Here is a 20532-nt window from a genome sequence, read left to right on the forward strand (position 1 = left end):
CGTTTTCTGGAAGAAATTGCAGAGAATTGATACTATTTATTCCTTAAACATTTGGTTTCACCAGTGAAACCATCTGGGCCTTGTACTTTCTTTTTTTGGAAGGTTACTAATTATTAATTAAGTATAAAACCAGCCTTGCATTTTAAGAATGAGAGGCATACAGTTTAATTCCATCACAACTGATCAGAAAACATACTTCATATAACTTCAATTATTTTAAATTTGTTAAAGTTTGTTTTATGTCCCAGGATATGGTCTATCTTGGTAAATGTTCCATGTGCACTTGAAAAAAAAATGTGTATTCTGCTGCTGTTGGATGGAATGTTCTAGAAATGTCACTTAAATATTGTTGCTCATGTTGTTAATTTCTTCTAATCTTTGATGATTTTTTTTTTTTTTGGTCTAATGGTTCTATCAGTTAGTGATAGAAGGATGTTGAAGTCCACGCTGTAATTGTGGATTTATCTATTTCTTCTTTCAATTCTGTCAGTTTTCACATTATTTTATAACTTTGTTGTTTAGTGAATACTATTTTAGGGTTGTTGTGTCCTCTTGGCTTGGGGTTTGCTCAGTTTCTTAAATCTGAAGATTTACGTCTTCCACCAAATTTGGGGAGTTTTCAGCTATGATTTCTTTAAGTATATTTTCAGCACTGCACTCTTTCTCTTGTCCTTGTGGAACTCCAATAGATCTAAAGAGTATTTAGATCTTGGAGTATTTTCCCATAGGTCCTTAAAGTCCTATTCATTGTTTAAAAATCTATTGTCTTTTTTTTCCTCTGTTCAGACTGTGTAACTTTTATTGGTTTGTCTTCAAGTTCAACGTTTCTTTCCTCTGTCATCTCCACTCTGCCATTGTGTCCATCCAATGAGTTTGTTTCTGTTATTGTATATATATATATATTTTTTTAAGTTCTAAAACTTCCATCTGGGTCTGGGTGTGGTGGCTTATGCCTGTAATCCCAGCACTTTGGGAGGCTGAGGCGGGCAGATCACTTAAGTCCGTGAGTTTCAGACCAGCCTGGGCAACATGGCGAAACTCCATCTCTATAAAAAATACAAAAAATTAGCTGCGCATGAAGGCATGTGCCTGTAGTCCCAGCTATTCAGGATGCTGAGGTGGAAGGATCGCTTGAGCCCAAGAGGTGGAGCTTGCAGGTGAGCCGAGATCATGCCACAACGCTCCAGCCTGGGTGACAGAGACAAACCCTGTCTCAAAAGAAATAAGTTAATACATAAAAAATAAAACAGGCTGGGCACAGTGGCTCACACCTGTAATCCCAGCGCTTTGGGAGGCTGAGGCAGGCAGATTGCTTGAGCACAAGAGTTTGAGAGCAGCCTGGGCAATGTAGTGAGACCCTGTCTCTATTTTTTAAAAAATGATTTAAAATAAAATAAATCTTCCATTTGGGGTTTCTTTTTCTTTTTTTTTCTTTTTTTAAGATGGAGTTTCACTCTTTGTTGTCCAGGCTGGAGTGCAATGGCACAATCTTGACTCACCACAACCTCCGCCTCCCGGGTTTAAGCGATTCTCCTGCCTCAGCCTCTCAAGAAGCTGGGATTACAGGTGCACGCCACCACGCCCAGCTAATTTTGTATTTTTAGCACAGACGGGGTTTCTCCATGTTGGTCAGGCTGGTCTCAAACTCCTGACCTCAGGTGATCCACCCACCTTGGGCTCCCAAAATGCTGGGATTACAGGCATGAGCCACCGCACCCGGCTGGGGTTTCTTTGTATCTTTTATTTATTGAACCTTTGTTTTTTGAGTGTTCATAGTTTCTTGTTAAAAGTGTTTTTGTTTGTTTTTAATGATAGCTGCTTTAAAAATCCTTGCCAGACAATCCCAACATCAGTACCATCTTGGTATTGGCATCTGTTGATTGCCTTTTCTCATTCTGGTTGACTTTTTCTGTTTTCTGACATGACAAGTAATATTCAATATTATCAGTACTTTGGGTATTATGAAACTCTGATTCCTTTTTATATTTTCTACTTTAGCATGCATTCAACCTGCTTCAATTCAGAATGCACATCATGACTCACTTCTGTGGTCTGTGAGTTTGAATGTCAGTTTGGTTTCAAATTCAGCGTTATCTTGGTCTGCTCTGCCTGTGTGCTACCCAGAGACCAGTCTGAAACCCGAGTGGTATTCCACAGCATAGCTCAGTTCTTAAAGCTTTTGCTGTGTTAATTCTGATGAGTTTCACACACAGGCCACTTGGGGATGTGCCCAAATTGAAAGAGGCTTTTTCCGCAGCTCCCTCCTCTCTGTTATTCTGCCCACACTCTCTGTGAGGGGGTAGGTGCTGCCTCTGTTACTGCGGGGCAGGTGGTAGTCAACAGGGCTCTACCCTAGAGTGTCCATAGCATCCCATGGGAAGAAGGAGGAGGGAGGGGGTGTCACCTCTTATCCCATTAGTGCAGGATGGGGCTCATTAATAGAGCTCCACTTGTCTCCAGAATCACTGGTGAGGAAGGGGAGTGTTGCCCCCACATTCGTGCACAGCAGGGATGGTTCACCGAACTCCACACCAGTCTCTGCAGAGCCTGTTGGGGAGAGGAGGGCTGTGGCTTCTTTGATGGTGTTCACCTGGAGTAGAGCAAGTATTGTCAAAAGGGTCATCCTCGGAGGTTGCAGTGAGCCGAGATCACACCATTGCACTGCAGCCTGGGAGACAGAGCAAGACTCCATCTCAAAAATAAATAAATAAATAAAAAGGCCATCCTTCATTACTGTCCTCTTCTAGGTCCTTTGACTAGAGAAAGCATTTTCCTTAGGACTTTTGTTGTCTGTGCTTGTTGGTCATTTCAGATTGTGCCTTCCTCTAGTGCCCAGGTTGAAATATGTGAACACTATGAAAGCCTCTGGGAACTCCCTGCCAGGTCATCCCTTGAGACTCAAGTTTCCTAGCCAGTCTGCCTAGTTTACTTCACCTTTAGAGGTTTCTGATAGTTGCTTTATGTATTTTGTCTAGTTTTTAGTTGTAATTAGCAGAAGGAATAGGGTGGAATCCACTTACTTTATCTTGTGTGAACATGGAAGCCCCATATATTTTTTAAATAAACTTTTTGAGGTATAATTTACATGAAATAAAATGTACCCATTTAAAGTATACATTTCCATGAGTTTGACAAATGTATATACCCATGTAACCCTAACCACAATCAAGATATAGAACACTTCCATTACCCCAAAAGGTTCCCTTTGTCTTCCTTCCTAGTCAGTTTCCTCCATCCTGAGCCTCAGACCTGGCCTGATTTCTGCCAGTGTAAGTTGAACTTGTCTTTTCTAGAGTTCCATATGAAGAAAATCACATAGAACGTAATGTTTGTAAAAGTCTGGGCCGGGCGCGGTGGCTCACGCCTGTAATCCTAGCACTTTTGGAGGCCAAGGTGGGTGGATCACGAGGTCAGGAGATCAAGACCATCCTGGCCAACATGGTGAAACTCCGTCTCTACTAAAAATACAAAAATTAGCTGGGCATGGTGGCACATGCCTGTAATCCCAGCTACTCAGGAGGCTGAGGCAGGAGAATCACTTGAACCAGGGAGTCAGAGGTTGCAATGAGCCGAGATCGCGCCACAGCACTCCAGCCTGGTGACAGAGTGAGCTTCCGTCTCAAAAAAAAAAAAGTCTGGTTTCTTTTACTTATTATAATATCTGTGAGATTCATCCATATTGTTGGCATTTCAGTAGTTCATTCCTTTTTATGTTTGTTTTTGCTTTCGTTTGAATTGTCACTATCCTATGCTCTTGCCTGACAGACCCCGAGAGCCTACTGACCACAGCAGCTCCTGTTACCACGGCTGCCATTTCTGCTCTCAATGCTACTGCTCATTGATCCCAGGGAGGAAAATTCTGGTGCATCACTTAGTATTTATTTCAGGTATGGTTAGGACATTTCAGAATAAAGGATGGCTTCTTCTGGATGTATCTGAATTGATCTGCTGTCATATACTGATGAATCACATGCTCAGACCAAAGTACATAAAAAAGTCATTCTCTTTCCAGACAATTTTAGGGGTTTGTAACCTTGGTCTTATATTGCTCCATGGCCTATGAGTTAGTAACAGGACTAGTGAAATTCCTGGTAACATAGTCCTGTTATTACAAGATTACCCATATCCTTTGATGATCCATCTACTGCAAACTCATGGAATTTCCTGGACAGTCTTCTTCATTTTATGTAAGAATGACCACTGTATCATCATATGTCAATGTCCTGCATAACTGTCACCACCCCTCCATGCCGAATACCTGGTAGCTTGTGATGAGTTGAGAACCTCACTGAACAGTCTTATCCACATCCTCAGGTTCTCTGAGGTTTTCCTTCTGTCCAGTCCATGCACTTGTACCCCTGGTGGTCGAAGTACAGTCATGCACTGCGTATGATGTTCTCATCAATGGTGGGCTGCATACACAACAGTGGTCCCATAAAACCATAATGAAGCTCAAAAATTCCTATTGCCAACTGGCATAACGTCATGTAGTAACACATGACCTTTTCTATGTTTAGATCTGTTCAGATACACAAATACTTACCACTGTATTCCAATTGCCTGTAGTATTCAACAGTCACTGTACAAACCTGCTGTATAGGTTTGTAGCCTAGGAGCTACAGGTTGTACCGTATAGCCTAGGTGTGTGGTAGGTAGGCTATACTATACAGATTTGTGTAAGTATACTCTATGATGTTCACACAATGGTGAAATCTCCTAATGACACATTTCTCAGAATGTCTCCCCATCACTTTGGCCAGCTGACTCAGTTTGTGATGGCAATTGTGAGACCAGTTGAAGGGTGATCTGACCTGTATATTCTCTTGGTTAATTGTATTTACAAATTGGATACATGATTTCTCTGATTGCTCTCTTCACAAACTACATTTGAATATACAAATGAAGTGCTAAGTGGTTTTTATACAGGGAAACAAAGCCAGTTTTGTTTTCTACCAATGCAAGTTTGGATAAATTCTTTTCAAGAAGATGACTAAATATTTCCCATTTAGCAAAGTCCTCAGATAAAGAGATGCCAGGTATTTCTCGTTATGTTGGTTTCTGTATTACTATCTGTTCAGACACAAGCGTCCTTAAAAATGTGCTTAGTTGTAATTTCTTCATAGATTTCAACCAAAACAACATATTGCAAGACTGAATGCAGAAGTAGATGTGAGAACTCATTCTATTAAGCCAAGTGTAAATGTTTAAAAATGTAAAATAATACCACTCTTCTGATATTTTTTGGGAGAAAATATATTTATGGAAAATATACCTATCAAAGAAATATCAGAAACCTTCCAAACTGAAGGACATGTGTATCCAGATTAAAATGACTTTCCAAATGCTTAACATAGTAAACAAAAAACAGGAGGAAAAGGAGGGGAGAAAAGGAAAAAAGAAGACTCACACAAGGCCGTATTACGACATTTCATCATACTATAGATAAATTAGATCCTGAAAGATTTCAGAAAGTAATATGAGATCACACATAAAGGAACAGGAATCAAAATGACATTACCCTTCTCAACAACACTGGAAGCTCCAAGAGAGTGCAGCAATGCTTTCATCCTAAGAGAAAATAATTATCAATACAAAATAATATTCCCAGCTAAACTATCAATCGTGAGGGTAGAAGAAAGGCATTTTTAGCCATTGTGTGGGAGTGTTATAATAATGGTCCCAGTGAACCACACCTCCCTGTATCCGCACCACTTTGCAATGAGAAATTTGCTGTTTCTCCTAGTGAGAGAGGGAGTCTATTTCTTTACCCTTGGGCCTGGGCTGGCCTGGTGACTTGTTTTGACCAATACATGGAAGAAGTGACATTATGTGAGTTCTGCAGCTGATGCTTTAAGAGGCCTTGACGTTTCTCCTCACCTTCTTGGAACCTTGAGACCACCATGCTGTGAGAAGCCTGGGCATATCTACTGGAGGCCGAGGGGCCACATGACACGTCTAAAACTCATGCATCAAGACATGGTAATATAATGTGAAATTCCTAGAGCAGCTTGATGCTAGTCTCTATTTGGCTACCTTTTTCTTTAGAATTGCTTATATAGTTAGTGTATGAGATTTTTGTTATATTTTGCAAATATTTTCTCTCCATTATAGCTCATCTTTTAGCTTTGTTTATGGCATGTTTTTATGATAGAGAAGTTTCATTTTTTATTTTTAAGTGGTTACATCTATTAATAATTTCCTTTGTGTCTCTGAGGTTTTGTTGCTTAAGAAGGACTTCTCAAAGATTTAACCTTATTTTTTACTTAAAAAGCAAAAAAAAAAAAAAAAAAAAAAACCAAAACAACGATCACAACATAAGCCAGTATAAGCAACTGGTTCGTGCAGGATGGTGGTAGTTATCAAAGAGAGCGGGGTCTAAAGCTCTAAGTAGTCGTCTGGAGAAAGCCAGGCAGAGACTTGCTGCTTTTCTGTCCTTCTTTCCCTTCTCATCCAGCTTGAAAGCTGCACCCATCAAGTGCGTCCTGAATCTGACGATTCACTATCTTCACTTCCGCCAGTCTGCTCCAGGCCTCCATCCTTTCTGGCCTAAATGAACCCCAATGCTGGCTTGTGTCCTGCATCCGTCCGCCACTCTTGCCCTTGTTTCACTTATCTATTGCTGTGAAATAAACTTCAAAACCAAGTGATTCAGTCTCACGATTCTGGTTTTCCTGGGCTGAGTGGGGTGGTTCCTCTATTCATGTGATGTGGCTGGAGCTGTGGGCATTTGTGGGCTTGAATGGGCTGAGTGTTCACCGTGGTTCATTCACATGGTGGCAGCTGGCTAGGTTCTCAGCTAGGACGATGGCCTCTCCATGTAGCTTGGGCTCAGAGCCAGTGTTCTGAGAAGGAAGTAGAAGCTGGCAGTCCTATTGAGGCCTGGGCTTGAAGTCCCAGAACATCCTTTCCCACTGCCTTGTAATGATCAAAGTAGTCACAAGGCCAGCCTAGATTCAAGGGCTTGGAGGAATACTACCTTTCAGTCAATTTCCCAGTTTCCAGAGACTTTTAAAAAAACAAACGGCTCGACACAGTGGCATGTGCTACTCGGGAGGCTAAGGTGGGAGGATCACTTGAGCCTGGGAGGTTGAGGTTGCAGTGAGCTGTGATTACACCACTGCACTCCAACCTGGGTGACAGATCAGACCTTGTCTCAAAACACTCTCCCCAAAACAAATAGACATAATTCTCCTGCTGGAATCCACTGCTCACTAGACTTATATTGTAATAGCCTGCCTCACCTGGCCCCTGCCTAACTCTGTCCCTCACACCTTTGCTCTGTCCCTAAAGGTCATACTGCTGTTTCCCCAGCACCCCAAACTCACCACCCTTCAGGGACTTAGCCTAGAACAATTTTCCTCCAGGACTTCACTTGGCCACTTCACTCCATTGCTTCCAGACGGCTGACATTATTTGCCCATCTGTTTTGGGTCTCCTTCACTGGCATGAATGTAAGGTCCTTGCCAGCAGCACTTTTCTGTCCTATCCTACGTTCACTCTTAGCATCTAGAATGGTGTTATCACAGGAAAGGCATAAAAGTATACTCTGTGGTTAACTGAATTTACTTGCCTAAATCTTGGGCATGTGATGCTTTGAGAAATATACAAATTAATGTTAAACAGAACCACAGTGGTCAGTAACAGGCACATCCAACGATACACTAGTCCTGCATACATACCCACTGGCATGTTTCTACCTTCCTAATAAGAGCTGACAGCCGTTTGGCTGCATGCTGTACAGGACAGCTGCTGCTGCAAACTCAGCCTCTGATGGGCCCATAGTCGATCTGCCCACTGCATGCCTTGAACTCAGGGAATTCAGATGAACTCATCACACACTCCAGCCAGAAGCTAGAGGGCTGCTGGCCTTGACATTTTAATGCATTGTTGGTGTCAGCTGCCCTTCACTGATTCACTCAGTTCTAGAGGTCTGAATGAGAATCCCTACGCTGGCTTCTCAGTGGTTCTTAAGAAGCCAGTGTAGCCCAAGGTCATCCACCCAAGTGAACCCACACTTATCCAGGAAGCAAGAGGTGTGGCAAGGGCAGAATTCTAACAGACATCCATTCCACACGTGTCAGAGACAAAACTAAGTCCAAGATAAAATCGACAAAGGCTATTTATTCATAAACGTGCAGCAGGGGAACCCTTCTGCTGAAACCTTTGTTTTGGTAAGGGTTCAGAGGTGTTAGACGTTATAGAGTAAAAAGGAGAAATACTGACAGTGTTGACTTGGCAAATGTCATATAAGGGTAGGATTTGTGGAAGCAAGCCAAGAGACAAAGTGGTCTTCAAGTACATTTGACTTGATTAGCTTCAAGGAGGCAGGTGAGCAGTTTGGGAACATTTCAAAAGAGGAAAGGGGCGGAGAGTTTTCTGTGGCCAGCCGTTTCCTGGGAAAGGTGAAGGTTGATGGGATGCTTCTTTGCAGTCTGTCATCAGGGTTCTTAGGGGTGTAAGAAGGGAGGTTCCTCTTCAAAGACTTTCCTCCCTGTCTAATTAAGAATAAATAGTAACTTCTCTTAGGAGCAAAACTTATTCAAAGACCTGTGCTAACATTCTTAAATATCTGCTAGCCGTAATAAAGAAATCAAGGTACTTTATGTTCTTCGCTCTCACAATTTAGCTTAAATATCTGCCCTGGCAATGCTTATACTGGTCCAAGCAAGCATTAGGTCATAGCCTGTTCCTCTTCCTTATTTGAAGGTGTTTTTACCTTTCTCAGCATTCCACAAGTTACTTCCTCCTTCATTCTCCTCTGCCTTTGCCTCTTTTAAAAAGTTCTAAGTTGCTAGCCAATCAGGACAAATACAGAATGTGAGGTCCCGTTCCAGCCAATGGAAACTGGACACAGCAGTAAAGTGGACTTGTCAAGTTATAAATGACCCTGTCTCCTTTGTTCGGTGTACTCTCGTGGCAAAACTGCTGGCGAGTGTACCCTTTCTGCAGAAAGTATAAAAATGACCTTGCTGAAGAAATTAATGTTCAAGTGCTATTTCTTTGCAGCACTGAAGAACAAGCATTTCAAACAGAGGGTAGGGTGGGGTGGTGGTGGTGTTATGTGGTTGCCACAGCAGTAAGTTTCTCACATGGATCATTAACTTTCAAATAATTAAAATTTTAGAGATGCAAGGTATCTTAAAGTTCATCTGGTCACTCTGACCACCCACATTCCCACTCTCATCCCAAGTTCATTTAATGGATGGAAAAACTCAAACAAAAGGTAATTTGGCATCTAACCCTTAGCAAAGGTTAGATGTAGAATTAGAAGTTTTCCTGAATCCTAGGACTGTAGTATAACCATCATGCATTTCCAAAGTAAAACAAAAAAGGAAATTTAAAAAAAGAAAATACAGTAAGTAGCCACATAAACCACTTCTAGCTGGGTCCACTGGTCCCCCTGCTTCTTGTTTATTAACGGAATCTGTTCAGGGGCTCTAGGGCTCAGAGCTTTAGGGGAGTCTGAGCCCTTCTCCAGCCCTGGGATGATGGGTCTTGATTGATCCAGGTCAAATTCTCCACAGATTTAATTCTGGCCAATGAATATGAGAAGAAATGAGAAGGTATAAGGGTGTCTTAGTCTACTTTTTGCTGCTATAATAAAAATACCAATACATAGGGTAAATTATAATGAAGAGAAATTGATCTCACAGAGTTCTGGAGGCTGGGGAGTCCAAAATCAAGGTGTTGGCATCTGGTGAGGAGCTTCTTGCTGTCCACCCCATGGTGGAGGGTGGAAGGGCAGAAAGAGAGAGAGGGCTGGAGGCCAATAGGTGGCTGAACTCATCTTTTTATGAGGAACCCACTCCCATAATAACAGCATTAATCCACTCATGAGAGCAGAGCCCCCATGACCCAACCATTTCCCATTAGGTCCTACCTCCCCACACCCACTGCACTGGGGATCAAGTTTCCAACACATGGAACTTTGGGAGACACATTCACGACATAGCAGAGGACCACTGGAGAAAGGAAGGTTTTTAAAGATTTTTTTAGGACACTATGGAAGTGATAGCCATTGGACATGGATGGTGTTTTTGTTTTTGGCATGGGAAAAGGCTTATACAACTCTGGTCAACTTGGCAACACTAATCAAAAGTCAAAATCTCCTTTGACCCTAGGGATCCCCTACTATTAACAGTATTATATCTTATAGAACCTAGGTATTTAGGGAAGAAAAAAATGTTCAAAGATGTATTGACATTTAATAAAAGCAAATAACTGGACATAACCCAGCTATCCAAATACAGGCTATCAGGAAACACTGTGAAGGACTTTGAAATAGGTCTTGCCCACTGCCCCCACCCCTGCCTCCAATTACTGAGTGTTCTGTCTAATCTAGCCCACCTTTCTGAGTTGATTCCCTTTCATTTCACTGCCTTTGAGCTACTTTACAATTATGTAAATTAAGGGAAACTGATAATGCAGATGATTCTTGTTCATAGAAATGCAAATTGTGACCAATGGAATATAACTGATTATTGTTCTGCAGGTATCAGCCAATTTTGCCAGTTTTGTAACTACGAAGCAAACGCATTTCAGCATTCCTGCTAGGCTTATAATTATTTGTTCTTTGGATTCTCCTTTGAGCCAATTAAAGTGTCCTACTGGTTCTCTCAATAATTAACAAGTTAAATACAATCATCTTTAACATGTTACTTTTATATTTGTATGAGTCATAATTTTAACTTCTAAAAAAAATTATCCTTTAACAAGGTAAAGTAAATTTAATGTTCATGTGGTATAATTTACTTAGCAGCCCTCTTAAAACAGTTATAAAAACCATATGGCAACAGGGACAAATACTCCTGATAAAAATGGCAAGTGGGGAAAAAAGCAGAAATGCAAAATTTGTACTACGTTGTGATTAAAGCTAAACGTTGTAAGTGCTTAGGGCAAGAAATAGGAAGAAGGAGAAAAAAAATTGAAGTTGGATTTGTTTGTTAGGGTGGTAGTATCCTGGATTAAAAAAAAAACAAAACCCTGACATTATTCTGTTATACATTAAAAATAATATTGGCGGGCATGGTGGCTCACGCCTGTAATCCCAGCACTTTGGGAGGCCAAGGCAGGCGGATCACGAGGTCAGGAGATCGAGACCATCCTGGCTAACACGGTGAAACCTCATCTCTACTAAAAATACAAAAAATGAGCCAGGCGTGGTGGCACGTGCCTGTAGTCCCAGCTACTAGGGAGGCTGAGGCAGGAGAATCACTTGAACCTGGGAGGCGGAGGTTGCAGTGAGCCGAGATCACGCTACTGCACTCCAGCCTGGGATACAGAGTGAGACTCCATCTCGGGGAAAAAAAAAAAAAGTTGGCCCTGTATTAGTTTCCTATTGTTGCTGTAACAAATGGTTTAAAGCAACACTAATTTATCACCTTAGTAATAAATTCTGCAGTTCTGGAGGTCAGAAGTCCAAAGTGGGCATCACAGGGCTAAAATTAAGGTATGGGTAGGGCTGTGTTCCTTTCAGGAGTCCTAGGGGAAAATCCGTTTCCTTGCCCTTTCCAGCGTCTAGAGGCTGCCAGCATTCCTTGGCTTGTTGCTCTCCTTCCTCCATCTTCAAAGCCAATAGCTTAGCATCCTCAAAAGTCTGTCCACCCTCACGTCGCCTTCACTGATGCTTGTATGGATCCATGTGCTTACACTGCATCCGCCCAGGTAAATACAGATAATCCTCCTATCTCGGGGTCCTTAACCACATCTGCAGAGTCCCTTTTGCCATGTTAGGTGACACATTCACAGGTCCTGGGGATTAGGATGTGGACATTTCTGAGGACTCCCATCCCCAATCCAGAGGATTTCCCTGAAATGCCAAGTTCAGTGAGAACAGCTTCCCATATGCCTGAGTGAAGGCACAATACTGACTGTGCGAAAGGGCATAGTGTGGGACTCCATTTAAATTAAATGTCAGAACAGGCGACACTAGCCTATGGTGGAAAAGAATTACAATTACCACCTCCAAGGGCGGGGTGGGGTTGACTGGGGAAGGCCATATTGGAATTTTCTGGTATGGTGATGTTCTTTATCCTGGCAGGGGCACAAAAGTGTAAACAAACACTACTCTCTAGTCTAGTCAATGACACGTACTGGGGGAATTGTAGTGATGTCTGCCATTTACTCTGAAGAGACATAATGGATAGTTTGATGGACAGATGGATAGACAGGTGATATATACATACAGTAACATGTTTATGATAGAATCTAGGTGGTGGGTATACAGGTGTTCATTTTAATCATCTTTGTGTTGAGAATTTTTATAAAAATGTTGGGGATGGTAAGATGTGACCCTGGACTATGACTCTGGCACTCTAAAAACCATAAATTAACAAAAAGAACTTAGAAAGCCATTAAGCAAGCTGTTGAATAGTTTCCTTTTTAAAATCAATGGTTCTCAACCTGGGCAATTTTGGAAGGTGTCTAGAAAGGTGTGGGAGCATTCTTGACGGTCTCTAGAACTCTCAGTAAGGGCAAAGTGTTCCTGGCACCCAGGGCAGGGTCCAGAGAAGCTACTGCAACCGCGCAGCCTCTCCACAGGACTGTCTTTCTACATTAAATGTTACTGAGGAATACCAATTTAAAATCAGAGTCTTCTCTTCGTATCTCATTAATTTGCTTGCAGTTGCTTGTAGCACATCTCCAAGTGGACTGTGACTCACTTCTCAAAAATGTGTTGTATCTCCCACTTTTCTGTAACCCAAGAACCCCGAGCATAGTGCTGTACCCAGAACACATATTTAATAAACATTTGGTAACAGGGGAGGGGATGTTCCCTGACTATCCCAGCTTGCCCTTTCAGGCAGTTCCTTTGATGCAAACCTACCCCACATTCCCCCTCCTCCTCCGACCCCCAACCCGTTAATAGCCAGTGAGGAAGGATGTTCACTGCTGCATTCTTCTGCCAAGACACAATCTTGAAACTGCATCCCCACTGCCACCCTCCTTCTCCCTGCCCAACCCCATCCCCCTGCACCAAATGGCAGGGGAGGCACCTGAAAATAACCACCATGACACAGAGCTGAGAAAAGCCGGCATAAAGCACTTTTATTGCAATAATAAAACTTGAGACTCATAAATGGTGCTGGGGGAAGGGTGCAGCAACGATTTCTCACCAAATCACTACACGGGACAGCAAAGGGGTGAGAAGGGGCTGAGGGAGGAAAAGCCAGGAAACTGAGATCAGCAGAGGGAGCCAAGCATCAAAAAACAGGAGATGCTGAAGCTGCGATGACCAGCATCATTTTCTTAAGAGAACATTCAAGGATTTGTCATGATGGCTGGGCTTTCACTGGGTGTTAAGTCTACAAACAGCACCTTCAATTGAAACTGTCAATTAAAGTTCTTAAGATTTAGGAAGTGGTGGAGCTTGGAAAGTTATGAGATTACAAAATTCCTGAAAGTCCATTAGAAAAACCACAGGATGAAAAAAAAAAAAAAAGGCCACAAAGAAGGCTTCAGAGGTCCCTGCTGGCCCAGGGACAGATACCTGTAGTGTCCAGCATTGCAGTGAACATGATCTACTTTCAAAGGCAGAGGGTTTAAGGGGAGGGTGGGTGGGAATGGTGGAGGCAAAGGCTCTCCCCATCCCCACCTCAGTTTTAGGTAGGGCTTTTAATTTAACCCAAAGACATCTCTCAACTTGGAGAATAATTCAGTCCTCAACAGCGCCTCAAATCTGCTATGGCTTTGCAGCGCAGCAGCAAGAATGTTTAATATATAATAGATAAAAATTTCATCCAAAAAATTAAAATAAAATATTCTTGCAACCCCCCCCAACACCAATTCCTATTCTAACGTTAACCTACCACTTGTGCTGTTAATACTTGACCATGTACTTAATTGGAAACCTATATCCAAAAGACTGAAACTGAATCTTCACCCCAAAATGAAAACAAAATAAAATGAATAACTTGAGGTTTATGGCATATAGTTTAGGTAAACACACATACGAGGAGAAAGGGGAAGAGGAAACAGAGGTGTCGGAAGCAAAGCTGAGTGACAGAACACATTCAGTCAGGGCAGACGTCTATACAAAGTGGAGTGGAACCTCAGGAAAAGCTCCATATGGATTCATGTGCACACGTCTGGAGGCACCAGATCCCTCCATGGCAGATCTGTTGGGGACAGAAAATCTGTGAGTTTCCAGCAACTCAGTGTTCTTTGTGTGCAGTGGCGACAGCCACGATGCCATCTGCCACGCCAAATCCCTTCCCCAACAGCTGAGCAGTCTGAGACCAAGCCACTTCTGTTCCAGCTGGAGACAGCCAGAAAGACTTGGGCTGGGTCCCAGGTGAAACAAACTTTCTCCTTAAATTGATGTGTGTGTTTTGTTTAATCTAAGGTTAAGTTTGCCTTGCTGAGGACAGCAGGAGGGCTAGCCACCCATGCTGCTGACAATACAGTTCCCCACTATCACTGGGTCTCAAACTGTGCTACATACAGGCATCACCTGGGGGCTTTAAAAAACTCTTAATGCCTGGGTTCCACTCCCATGATTATGATTAACTGGTTTAGGGTTTGACCTGGGCATCAGGAAAGTCTTAAAAATTTCCCAGGTGACTCTCATGTGCAGTCCAGACTGAGAATAAACTGGTCATTCATAATGTTGAGTATACTGGGAAAATATCTCCAGTATTCATTCATTCACTCAACTTAAAACTTTCCGGGTTTGCCCTTGGACTTTCCTTCCAGACTCTTGCAAGAAGCTGAGACATTCTTCGGCAGTGGGTTGGGAGGGTTACTCGGGGTGACTTGTAGCCTTTATCCCTCTCCCCCCTCCCTCTACCTCATCAAGTTTACAGAAAGCCTGTTCCCAACCAGGAAAATAATTCCAAGGCTCCCTCGAGTACAGTTATGTTCAAAAAATGACTCGGCTCTCAAAGAACAGGAAAGGGATTTGGCCTTGGTGCAGACCTCTGGGCAGACAAAGGCCCTGTGAAGTGCCAGGGATTCCCTCCCAGTAGCAACGACGGGTGAAGAAACCAGTTATCAAACTTAACCAGGCCTGTATTACCAAGGTGTGTGTGGTTCAGAGAGTTTAAAAAGCCCCTCCACTTACAGATGTGCACAACAGGACAAGGTTACAAGTAGCTCTGACTGCCATCACAAATAGGATGGCAGCCACTTGTTGTGGCTTTCAAACAAAAGTGTCCTCACCCAGGCCTTGGCTGTGGCCCTCTGGTTCCTATGGCAGGAGGGGAGCAAATAAAAAGGTCTGGGGCCAGTTGGAAGGAAGCCAGTAGCATTCATGTACTTAATGATTCTAACACTTACATGAAAAGCTATGTGCTACTAGGATACTGAGTTTAGTTCCTAAGAAATGAGGGTGGAAGAGGGGAAAATCAACAAACAGGGGCTCTGGTCCTACTTTGCCATTGCCTGGATGTGACCTTGAGTAAGGCCTTTCTCTCTGGCCCTGTTTCCTTACTGTTGCACAATAAAGCTGATGCAGAGGCCCCTAAGATCCCTTCCTAGAACTGTCTGATCTAAGAGCATCCTTTCAACTTCACAGGCATCCTCTGGCTTCATTTTTCCACTTCACTCACTGATAAGCTGGCCTGGGGGCCTCAAGTGTCCTGGGTGTGGACCCTGAGCAGGTGGACCGATGCAGTAATGCCTCCCTCATACCATCTAATAGGCAGTAACCACAAACCGCAGTGAGGAGAGAGCCGCAGAAGCTAGGACATGATATTCATATCCAAAGGGCTTTTTTTTTTCCCTCTAGCTTCTAGAAACACAGGGTAGAACAAAGTCATTCATTAAGAGTCTTATTTCCAAAGAACTAAAATGTTGGCACTACAAATTTGGCCTACATTTCCATAGTCCTCAATTCGGTTTTAATTTATAAACTACATAGAAAAACATTTAAACAGCTGCCATCTCCATGAGTTGAACTGGGAACATACACATGCCAATTCCTTTCCTTAGGGTGACCAATTTTTACATTCAAAGCATATACTAATAGCACTGAAAGGATACTCAATACAGAAAGAATGCAGGGGGAAAAATAGCCTTGTGGTGTTTTTTGTTCTCTCTGCTACCCATCAAACGCTGGGCATAACATGGGAGGAGCAAAGGCAGTGAAGGGCCCTTCAGTATTCCATTTCCTTACCCAAGAACAGGGAGCTGAGGGAGGAGGCCATTCCTGTCATTCCAGTTTTAGAAGCTCCACATCGAAGACGAGAGTGGCATGTGGTGGGATGATGCCTGGGTGCCCAGTGGCACCATAGGCATAATCTGGAGATATAGTCAGTTTGGCTCTCTGACCCACACTCATCTGTGAAAAGAACAAGGAAGACAGACTCAGCTGGACACATGCCCCAACTGTCTCTGTAAGAAAAAGGGCTGTTTACCTAGGTGTTCCTTGGCCAGGATGGTATTGACTTTCCAGTGACTTTGCAGCTGCCCAGGCATCACCACCTCCTTGTGCAGGACTTGGAGGTGGGCAGTCATATTCCATCACCCCTGCATCTCACTCCAAGAAGCCCAATGGCAGTTCAAAACCCCTCCTGACTCTCAGAACGGTCAGGCCCTCAACCTTTCTACCCAAGTCTTAATGACTAATGCTAGGCAGGTAACATTCCAGATGTCTCACCACCTAGTCCCCTTCAGTGATCTGTCACTTAAAGGACATGTTAAGTGCCATCTATGCTCTTCTTGAAAAAGGAATACTCAACTTTGCTTTAAAAAAAATATACACAGAAAGTAATACTTGAGGGTAGTCTATTTTCTGTATTTTTTCTATTTATACTCTTTTACCCATATAGGAAAACTTCAAAAAAGACAATATGATTTTCTGGGCTACAAAATAGCATTTACTGAATACCATTTGTGCAAATATTGATATGCCTACAACAGAAAACATCTTTGGAAGGACATACCAGACATTTGCTGTGAGGAGAACAGTATGGATAGTGAGTGACCAGTAAGGAGAGATTTCTACTTTAAAAAATATATTTGTGTATATTTTCAGTTTCAAATTAAATACACAAGTAAGTATAAAATATCTACTTTCTGAACAGTGAGCAGGTTCTCTGCAGTATTTCCATCCTTTGACTTATCTCTGCTTTTGGTCTCCATGTGTATGTTCCCGGCTTTCCGACTCCACCAGATAGAGGATGAATAAAGAGGAAGCTCCAGGCTGTGAAGTGTCTAATCCTTGCTCCCCTCAGAAGTTGGGACATGTTGGACCACGGTGGTAAGGATAGTGAGTATGGCTTTACCTTGTACAATTCAAAACAATCATATTCCTTGACTCAGCAATTCTATTTCCAGAATATTCTGCTAACAACTCAAAAGTCCATCATAGAAGGAGTGGTTTCATAGGCATATCCACACCAGGGATTAGTCATGAGAAATAATATAGTGGTGGCTTTAAATGTATTAACATGAAAAGATGTCCAAGATGGATGAAAAAAAGCTGCCAAAGTGGTCCTTGTGGCAGGCAGGATTCCATGCCTGCAAACAGGTAAAACCAAAACAATATCAAAAGGAAAGGAAAAGGGTCACAAGTCAATCTCCCCTTCTTCCTGTGTTTTTAACTCACTTGCTGAAAAAATATGCTATGAAGAATTTAAAAGATATTTTATGTAGATCTCAAACTACCCAGACTTCTCACAAATGACAGGGCTGTGACTGACCCCAAAGTACCAGTTAAAGGGGGAGTCAGGCATCTGTCCAATACTCGCCCATGCCTCTCCAAGCCTGGGAAGTGAAGTAGGCCGATAACACTATCTCGATGGCAGATACAGCACTCAGTACATACAACGCAGTGATTGTTCCAATGCTGGAACAGTCATAGAAGATGGGCTGTGGTATGAACAATGGCTGGCATGAAAGATGGGGGATGGGCTACAGATCCAACAGCCAGACAGACTAGGGAGACAGAGGCAAAAAGCTATGGTTGGCAAGGTTTCCCAAGGGAAGTAAACTACAAAGCCTCTTCCTCACACTGCCAACCCTCTGCCCTGCAGGAACAGAAACCCAGACACCTGGGAGTGGGATGGCTTCAAGTTCCTGAAAGTTGAGCAGTTTATTTGGAGATAAATCAGTGATATTTTACAGAGGAAGTAGAGCAATGTGTATTCTGGAAAAGAGAGAGACAGAAATCTGTCTTTTCATCTTGGTTAAATTTCTAATTCTCCTGGGTGAGAGGGAAGCAGACTAATTACCCATCATGCAGAGCCTAATTATAAAGTTCCCTGGGTCTCAGGTCACTGAAAAACATCCCTTTACCTGGTTAGAGCCAAGAAAAAATTCCTAGGTTTGATGGAAAGACAGAATCCAACTAAAATTTGGCAACCCTGGGTCCCTATTGTCTCCTGGGAATTTTGTAGTGTTGGCAGAACAAAAGCTGTTTCCACAAACGGGGAGGAAAGAGATTAGGAAACACACTCAAGACAAACGAAATGACCTTCTCCATAAGTATGACGTCTCAGAAGTGGTCTCACACAATATAGGTAATAGATAAATCCAAATTAAAACCACTGATATCATGTTTTACTCTTCTTGTCCAGAGGCCAAAGATTTAACAATACACTGTGATGCTGGGGCTGGGAGGAGATTGCACCTTTATAGCCTGGTGGTGGCAGTCCAGAGTGCAACCCCTAGAGATGGCAACTTGACAAGACCTCTCAAAAAACACTACACACAGCTTTTGCGCCCCTCATCCCACTTCTGAGAGTAAGTCCTATGGCAACATGTGCACACATGGAAAATAAAGTCTGTACAAGGTGAGTTACTGCAGCATTGTTTATAATAGCAAAATACTGGAAATGACTCAAATACTCATTAATAGGGCACTAGCCAAGTAAATTATAGCACACTTACATAAACAAATACTAGGCAGCTGTAACAGAGCTTACTCCTCATTTTTTTTTTTTTTTTTTGAAATGGAGTTTCGCTCTGTCATCCAGGCTGGAGCGCAATGGCACAATCTTGGCTCACTACAACCTCTGCCTGCTGGGTTCAAGTGATTCTCCTGCCTCGGCCTCCCAAGTAGCTGGGATTACAGGCACATGCCACCATGCCCGGCTAATTTTTGTATTTTTAGTGGAGATGGGGTTTCGCCATGTTGGCCAGGCTGGTCTCGAACTCCGGACCTCAGGTGATCCATCTATCTTGGCCTCCCAAAGTGCTGGGATTACAGGAACTCTGGACCTCAGGTGATCCACCCATCTTGGCCTCCCAAAGTGCTGGGATTACAGGAACTCTGGACCTCAGGTGATCCACCCATCTTGGCCTCCCAAAGTGCTGGGATTACAGGCATGAGCCACCGCGCCCAGCCTACTCCTCTTTTATGTACTGGTATTGCAAGTGTCAAAAATGCATTAAGTGAAAAAGTAAACTGCAAAACAGTATGTGTGTGAAAGCAAGAAAAAAGTTATGTTTTTATATGTGCTTAAACCACAGTACAAGAAACATTAACAACAGGAGCTTCTTGTGGGGGTATTGGTCAGATGGGATGGGATGAGGGTGAGACTTTTCACTTTTTTTATTTTTGAACCGTATAAATATGCCACCTATAAAAATAATATAAAAGGTAAATACTAGAAAGCAAAACAAATCAAATGAGAGAGCATACCTGGGCAACCCCTTCTTCCCAGCCTCGGATCACCTCCTGCTTGCCTAGCATAAACTTAAAGGGCTTGTTTCTGTCCCGGGAGGAATCAAATTTCTTTCCATCTTCAAGCATCCCTGTGAAAAAGGCCACTGTAACATGAGCAACAGAGTAATGACACAAGACAAGTCAGAAACCAGCAGCAGAGCACTCATCAGAGATGCCAGTGCCGAAGAGTCTGGCAGGAATTGCAGTATCTAGGGAGGGTTTCCTGTGACCTCACTGGACATCTAAGGAGTTGCGACAGGCCTACTCCAGACCTGTGAATGCTCTTCCCTGACTCCAAGCAATAACTCGACTACAAAAGGACCCCGCGTACCAGAGATGAGTGGCAGTCCACCTTCTTCTGGAGATGGGGAGTATAAACTTCCTCCTGCCCTGACTCTCCTAGGACCCCGTGGATTTTCTCCCCAACTAAAAATAACTGTGGTCCCTCGAGGTGCACACTATGTCTAGAAGTCACACACAGTGCAAGAAGCAATATTCCTTCCCAAAACCCTTCATCATCTTTCACATATAATGTGTTTATATATTGCTCCTCCATTGTTCAGTGCAGGCAAATCCCCCTCCACCATCTGCCACCCCCATGGTCTCCTCTGTGGTTCACTAATTGTGACCTACACGCATTGTTGCTCTCCAGGCTGTGGGTCAGCACTATGGGATGTGGTAAGAGTAAGCTATAAGGCAAGCTTTCACCCTCATTCTAGTGCCAAGTGTCTCACACCAACAGGGAACCTGGGGCGTAAAGCTGGCCCCTTGTAGGCTGGTTCCTGAGTTGTCATAATTTTCCTGGGAAAGTAAAAACCAACCTAGGCTGAAATAGAGAAATGAAAGAAAGAATTTGTGCAGCATTCATCCCACTTATTTTATCCAATGCTGCCCCAGAAACAACCCATGCTCATTTTTGCACA

The 20532-nt window shown here is 42.9% G+C and overlaps 1 protein-coding gene and 1 long non-coding RNA gene across 6 annotated transcripts in view; one reads left to right on the forward strand and one right to left on the reverse strand.

The window, feature by feature from the left end:
- The window catches only part of LOC103786560 (uncharacterized), a 53711-nt gene that overhangs the window by 30891 nt on the left and 2288 nt on the right, over positions 1-20532 (forward strand). Inside the window, exons 4-6 of one of the 2 annotated variants that reach the window (XR_008622256.2) lie at positions 3766-3887; positions 17114-17209; positions 18519-18734. This is a non-coding gene — a long non-coding RNA (uncharacterized LOC103786560). The remainder of the gene's footprint in view (positions 1-3765; positions 3888-17113; positions 17210-18518; positions 18735-20532) is intronic. The other variant, XR_001337526.4, reaches the window with a different exon arrangement.
- FKBP1A (FKBP prolyl isomerase 1A) overlaps positions 8102-20532 on the reverse strand; it is a 32394-nt gene continuing 19963 nt past the window's right edge. The window contains exons 3-5 of one of the 4 annotated variants that reach the window (XM_055104723.1): positions 19586-19698; positions 16115-16279; positions 8102-8495 (exon numbers count right to left, since the gene is read on the reverse strand). In XM_055104723.1, the coding sequence (XP_054960698.1) occupies positions 16151-16279; positions 19586-19698 (242 nt within the window). In that variant the 3' untranslated portion in view covers positions 8102-8495; positions 16115-16150. Of the gene's footprint in view, positions 8496-13022; positions 14118-16114; positions 16280-19585; positions 19714-20532 lie in introns of those variants that run through there. The other 3 variants (XM_034946897.3, XM_034946899.2, XM_055104722.2) reach the window with 3 other exon arrangements.

This window comes from Pan paniscus, chromosome 21 (assembly GCF_029289425.2).
Source record: "Pan paniscus chromosome 21, NHGRI_mPanPan1-v2.0_pri, whole genome shotgun sequence".
Taxonomy (NCBI): Eukaryota; Metazoa; Chordata; class Mammalia; order Primates; family Hominidae; genus Pan; species Pan paniscus.